The 6,812-nt window shown below is 38.7% G+C and overlaps 1 protein-coding gene across 1 annotated transcript; it reads left to right on the forward strand.

Annotated features, from left to right (window-relative positions):
- The first annotated feature begins 861 nt into the window (after positions 1 to 861).
- Positions 862 to 2,600, forward strand: LOC148849320 (putative aquaporin PIP2-8). The gene is made up of 4 exons (XM_088949145.1): positions 862 to 1,381; positions 1,482 to 1,777; positions 1,915 to 2,055; positions 2,171 to 2,600. Exons 1-4 carry the CDS (start codon positions 1,096 to 1,098, stop codon positions 2,288 to 2,290), a joined length of 843 nt encoding a protein of 280 aa, XP_088805271.1. The 5' UTR covers positions 862 to 1,095; the 3' UTR covers positions 2,291 to 2,600.
- The last annotated feature ends 4,212 nt before the right edge of the window (positions 2,601 to 6,812 follow it).

The following is a 6,812-nucleotide window of genomic DNA, read 5'->3' on the forward strand; positions in this document are numbered from 1 at the left end:
ATATTTATTAGAATTTTCTTTTTTCAAAAGTGTCTCCAAATTGGAATTTGCTCCATTTTCTTAACTCTTTGGTTAGGTTGTTTCTCTTTTATCGACTTCGTTAGATATGACGGAGATGAATGCAAGCGGAGAATTAGCGAGTGATTATGGGGGTATTTTTGGGTTAGTTAGGTTTTAAAAGAAAATGGTAAGAAAAAGAAAATAAAAAGTTTTAATGGGATATTTTAGTAATTTAACACGTTTTATTTATCTGATTTAATGACTGAGGGTTGATTGTCATAACCTAAAAGTTCAAAGGAGTGTTTGTGACAGAAAAAAAATGCAGGGGGTATTTGTCACAGACCCCATAGTACGGGAGTCTGTGTAATTTACCCAAAATAAAATCGATTTTTCAAAAAAAAAAAAATTTGATAGACGAATCTAGAGCACCAATTGTGAAAGACAGAAATATCCTTCAAGTTTATCGTCTTTCTGTATATTGATTTTTGCCTGTACGTTGTCGACGAGTGTATAGTCTGTAGGCTGTAGAGTGTAGGGTATACAATATGTGAGCAGGGATCAGATACAATACAAGGGGCTACGTAATTCAAATACATGCAAACACGTCCGTGAACCGTGCAGTTACAAGATGCACGGTTCATGACGTGTTTGTTATTGATTGGATTTCGTAGCCTCATATAAATTCCTTTGTATACAACCGTTGGAAGGATGGTTTCGTTGGATGCCAGGCTGCCTTGTGGGCTACAAGGAGATGATTAGCAAGTCACATGGTCTCGCTGTGCATGGGCCCACCATAATATCTGTTTTTTTTTTTTTTTTTTTTCTTTTTTGGGTAAACTATCTCTATCTCATGTATTTTTACTTCTTAAATAATTTATTAATTTATTAATACTTTAATACTAGAGAAGAGACCTAGGTCTTATCCATAAATTCTCCTCCTCTCTGCCTTCGTCCCCAACCTTGTGTTCTCCTGAGTCTCACTAGTGAAGGAAGAAGAGCAGGCTGAGAGAACAAGTCTCAGAAACAGAGCCCCCGAGTTCTAGAGAAAGAGAGGAGAGAGAGAAAGAGAGGAGAGAGAGAGAAGAGACTTACAAGATGTCGAAGGAAGTGAGCGAAGAAGGACACCCCCAACATAGAAAGGACTACGTAGACCCTCCACCAGCTCCTCTCCTCGACTTTGGTGAGTTGAAGCTCTGGTCCTTCTACAGAGCCTTAATCGCCGAGTTCGTCGCTACCCTTCTCTTCCTATATGTCACAGTAGCCACTGTCATCGGCCACTCGAAGCAGGGTGATGCCTGCTCCGGCGTTGGCCTTCTGGGTATCGCCTGGGCTTTCGGTGGCATGATCTTCATTCTTGTTTACTGCACAGCCGGAATCTCAGGTTCGAGTTTCGAACTTCTTTGTTTTCCTTTTCCAGTTTTCCCCGGGCTCTCTTCCCGTCTTCCATGGCTTCTTAAACTTTCTTCACTTGTGAAAAACAGGTGGTCACATCAACCCGGCTGTAACGTTTGGTCTTTTCTTGGCGCGTAAGGTCTCGCTGATCCGAGCTGTGGCTTACATGGTTGCTCAGTGTTTGGGAGCCATTTGCGGAGTTGGATTGGTGAAGGCCTTCATGAAACACTCCTACAACCGCTATGGAGGTGGTGCTAACTCAGTTTCCGCTGGATACTCCAAAGGAACTGCCCTGGGAGCTGAGATTATCGGCACTTTCTTGCTTGTTTACACCGTCTTCTCGGCTACAGATCCCAAGAGGAAAACACGCGACTCCCATGTCCCCGTACGTACATCTGCAATTACTACTAAACCTTTCATCTGCTATATCAATCCGTCACTGGATCGCCATGTTTGTGAAGTGAAAGATTTATCAGACAAGCCGGATTGATTCTGTGTATTCTAATTTTCTGGGTGTTACAGGTGTTGGCTCCTCTGCCCATCGGGTTCGCTGTTTTCATGGTACATTTGGCTACCATTCCGATCACCGGCACCGGTATCAACCCGGCCAGAAGCTTTGGAGCGGCCGTCATTTTCAACGGCGACAAGGCCTGGGATGACCACGTAAGTTTCTTTAACTTTCTCTTGAAAATTTTAATATATGAATATATCATCTCGTTTGAGTTAATTTCTGGTCCGATCAAATTGATGGGTGGCTATATATTGTCGTGATGAACAGTGGATTTTCTGGGTCGGCCCCTTCATCGGAGCACTCGCTGCAGCTGCTTACCACCAATACATTCTGCGAGCGGCAGCTATCAAGGCGCTGGGTTCGTTCCGTAGCAACCCCAGTAACTAGTCATCATCTATTTGTCCGATCCTCCTCCTCCGGCTTCCCTTTTCGCTTGTTTGTTTGTCTAATTGTTTGTGCGTGTAAGAGAGGATGAGTTTTTATTTTTATTTATATTTTTACATTATTTTCTTTTGTTTTTTTCTCAGTTATGCTTTTCTTTTTTTTTTTTTTTTCGCTTTGGGAGGAGAATCTACTGTGTAACATCGATGTATTAGTGCTTGCAATTGTAGTGGGTGGGGTCTCCTTTTTTTCATCCTTTTCATCATCTCTGTAGTCTTTATTTCTTTCTCACAAAATGCATTCTTTTCTGGAGTCATCTCCCTTTTCTGTTTCTCTTTTTTTTTTTCTCTCTCTCGTGTACGAATTGAGGTATGAGGGGAAGGAGGGAGGTAATTTGGGTTAAGAAAAGGATGAAACTTTGTTGGATTGAATCTGTAGGACAAAATAGGCCGACAATGATGTGACTACGCCCGTAATACGTGGCTTTAATTTCCTCTGTCTGTGGGTTTGTGGTGTGGTCCTGGTCCAGGGACCAGAGCCAAGTGTGGCCCTGCATTCAAGGGCTAGGGCTACGTACGATGAGTTTAGATTTAATGGTTCAATATATTTTTCTTGGACTGGATTGGACCTGGTCCATCCGTTTATATTGGATTGGATTGAGTTAATACCCCGGTCTGTTGATAGAAGATAAGAATGTATATCAATGGAACAGATTTGCATTGGCACTTAATACCGTTTTGATAAGTCTTTTTTGTAGATTTTTTTGTAAGATCTTCAAAACGTAATAAACTTTTGTTTGACAATCTAGATAGTCCAAAATTTGTTTGGTTGGAGATGTCTTTCCGTATCGAGATAAAAAAAAAGTGAAACTTTATTTCTAGCTTGGTGTTTTTCGGCATCTATTCTATAAAAAAATCTTTTTTTCAACCAAAGAAAGGTAAAAAAAAGCAAATTAGTAGAATTCTTAAAAACTGACAGCCCAGGTAGAAAAATAGACCAAAAGAGACCTAAATGGTTCAAACATTGAATTAGACCAGACTGGTCCAAAGACATTATTTAGACGAAATCTGATTCAATTGACAGCCCTAGGTCATCTCCTCTGGCTGGGGTAGTCCATCAAGCTCGAGCTTCAAGGTGGTTTGTTTTGTTAGTCTCTCGCTCTTGAAATTTCTGCTGCCAGGAAAGAAAGAAAGGTGGACTGCTCAGTCACCTTTTAGGAGTGAAAAAAGGAAGCTGAAGAGGAGGTGATGGTGGTGGTGGGACAGCGTGGATAAAATGGGTGGATTCATGAATCACGAATCGAGTTTGATCACATGGGGTCAGTCCTTTGCAAATTGCAAGAACTCTGCCTCTTCTCAACTCATCAAAGACCGTGCTTGAAAAAGGAAGGATTTAATGCTTTCATGAAATCACAACTTTTTCGAATAAACCACGCCGGCCGGCCGGAGGAGTTTTATGTTTTATCAACTTGCCAAAATCCGATCGCTTTTCCGATGTCCGCTCAGTTGGGGCAATTGCTTTTAATCAGTGTTGTAAGTTTGTAACCTACGGTACAGCAAAGCAAACAGGCTGTAACTAGAAGAGGAAAGAGTTGCAGTAAACAACGAAATGAAGCTAACTCTGTTATGGAACCGCCAATCGATGACTCCTGCTGCTGTCTGATACTGATAGGACTCGATAGGACTCCCCGTGTTTATTTTCTGTCCTTTTTCATCCTGAAGACCGGAGGAAAAAGCAAAAGCCGAGATTCAATGCAAACTGCAAAGCGTGGCTGGGTCTGACAGCTGGTATGTGGGGAACACGTGGACCGCTCAGGCGGTTTAAACTTTTAAACCACTCCCTAGCCGTCTGATTTTTGTTAACCACTTGGGGCCTCGTCAGATTCAGCCTTATAACCAATTCAGTAATCAGAATGTCAGGAACAAAATCTGGTTCATGTTCAGAAAATGGATGAATGTGAAAAAAAAATGCCGATGAAAAAAATTAGAAAGGATAGGATTTGCATTTGGTAGTAATAACTGAGTTGTTTCAATTAAAATTAAGTGATTTCTTAAAAGAGTGGAAATAGTAAGATGATTTAAGTATTAATAACTTATATATGATTTAAAAAAAAAATTGATTAACAAAACATGATTCATGTAACTGACCCCATATTCGGATAAGGCATATGATGGTGATGATTATGAATTTACGATTAATGCCTAAAGTAATGCCAACTGTGTGATCTTTGACACTCCCTTTAAACTTATTTTTGGTTGGAATGCGAATTTATTTGCATTGATGTAAAATTATGATAGTGCAAATGATTTTGGTGTGAATTATAATTTTAAAATTTATCTTATTTATTTTGTTGCAGTATAAATGAAGCAGTGGTGGAGTCAAGAATTTTTTTTTTGGGTGAAGCAAGTTAAAAGAAAAAATAAATAATTTTTTATTTTTAAAATTTTAGGAATTGGAGAAGCATTAGAGAGTAATCCTTAACATTTCAGTTCAAGTTTTTTTTTGTTGGAATAAGAGATCACATTTGTGCCTCAAAGAAGATGCCTCACAAACGCCTCATATGCACATCTCAGTGTGTACTGAGAACATCTCCTAAAGTTGACAGTGGGAGATGTTTCCAATATATGGTTGGGATATACTGTGGGGCATTTGGGGGGTGCCCTATGTGGGGTGTAGATGTGAATTTGGCCAAGAATCCACTTTACTTGTTTTAACCCTAACCCAAATATACTTAACTCCAACCCTGAAATAAAATAAAATAAGACCTGAAGTTGGATAAAATAAAACTCAAAACAAAATTAAACTAGAATTTGTAGATATCACATCTCCACCCCACAAGGGGCCACCCCACATCCCGTTATGTATTGGGAATATTTCCCGATGATAATATCATGGGGACTGATATTATTATTAGGAGACGTTCTCAATACATGGCGAGAATATGCTGTGGGGCGGAGATGTAAACTCAAATTTATATTGTATTCTTTTCATTTGCACTCTCATGCATTTGTAATAATAAAAGTAAAACTGCACTGCAAACAAACAAGCCTTAAAAGTTGAGGCTATTGGCAAATTAGTATTGCATCGACCCACACCCAAATTCTAAATTCACTAAAAGCCTAAGGGAATGCCAGCTGTATACTCTATATAGCTCTATCCCCGATGAAGAATGCATCCATGTCAATAGTCTTTATCAGAAGAAAAAAGTTTCCCATTTTACCCCTTTTTTCCTGTCAAATTTAGAACCAATGTCATTTTCAAGGCTTTCCATGAGCATCCGAAGCAGGTCATCTCTCTCAGGTCTCATCTTATTTCATGAATGGAATCAAGATTGTTTTGATGAAGGAACATGGGGCTTCCGTTTATTCAATAAATATTTGTATTTAATTTGTTTGTACAACGGAAAAAAATAATAATAAACCTGTTTGTAATTAATTTATTTATATAACAGAAAAATATAACAATAAAATTATTTACTGACAATAAGGCGTCATGACACCACATCAGCATAATAGTAAAAACCGCTATACAGACGCTAAATAAATGGATGAAAACTTCTATACAAAACATAAGGCTAGCTAATTAGAAATAGGCTTCACGAATTATTTTGAAATTTTTGAACACTGCCAGAAGACAGAACAAAAAACAAAGTTTGGTTAATGGAAAGCCCCACGGCTACAAGAAACTACCGTACTGCTCACGTAGAAGATCTGGTTGAGGCTGCAATGGGCCATACCCACCTCATATTACCCTAACTGATCTAATCTTATTATATTGCACTCGGATCTGCTGTTGGCCCAGCTACGTTACCAATCACCATGGTTTTCAAAATTGGATCGTTCACGGTTGGATTGGAAAAATCAGGAATCGGTTAGGTAATTAGTTTTATTTTCTAAAAAATTGAATTTTTTCTTAAAATCGTTAGTTTTAGTCAATAAACCACTGAACGAACCGGACAATTAATTATTTGAACTGTTTGAATGGTTTTGACTATTTTTATTTTTTTGAATTTTTTTATTTTCTTATCAGAATGGGCCAAACATTTGATTCGAACAGTCAGACTATTCAACCCAATAACCAACTCCCTAACCGGTTCGGTTTTAAAAACCATGCCAACCACGATTGAACACACTGTATTTCCATTCGGGTCTGGGTCTGTATTCGTATCGTCTCTTATCAGTCGGAGGAATCCAATTAAAAATAAGATTGCTTCTAAGCTTTTCTTGACTTGGCGGGCAGATCCCTATCTCAGTCTTCGTATTGTACCTAACTTTTATTATGGGACCAAGGTACTCCCGCTTTGTATAAATCCTCTTTTTTATATATAAAAAAGGGAGTTGCTTATTCATTTCAGACCCAAATGTGAACTGGGCCTGAGTGTTGTCTTAAAAGGTGCTTGGGTCTATCTTGACCCACCGTTCTCAGGCTGGGCTTATATTTAAGACTTTGAACTTTTTTATTTTTCAGGCTGGATATACACATTCATATATAAATATATATAATTTGCATAAATGCATCTATTTTATAA

The sequence above is a fragment of the Nelumbo lutea genome, chromosome 6, assembly GCF_056320005.1.
Source record: "Nelumbo lutea isolate HS-2025 chromosome 6, American lotus-T2T, whole genome shotgun sequence".
Taxonomy (NCBI): Eukaryota; Viridiplantae; Streptophyta; class Magnoliopsida; order Proteales; family Nelumbonaceae; genus Nelumbo; species Nelumbo lutea.

Bases quoted from the DNA above. Each gene is read 5' to 3' on its own strand.
- LOC148849320 (XM_088949145.1), top strand. From the start codon at position 1,096: ATGTCGAAGGAAGTGAGCGAAGAAGGACACCCCCAACATAGAAAGGAC. The intron at 1,778-1,914 runs GTACGTACATCT...TGGGTGTTACAG, and splicing joins CACGCGACTCCCATGTCCCC to GTGTTGGCTCCTCTGCCCAT. The intron at 2,056-2,170 runs GTAAGTTTCTTT...CGTGATGAACAG, and splicing joins ACAAGGCCTGGGATGACCAC to TGGATTTTCTGGGTCGGCCC.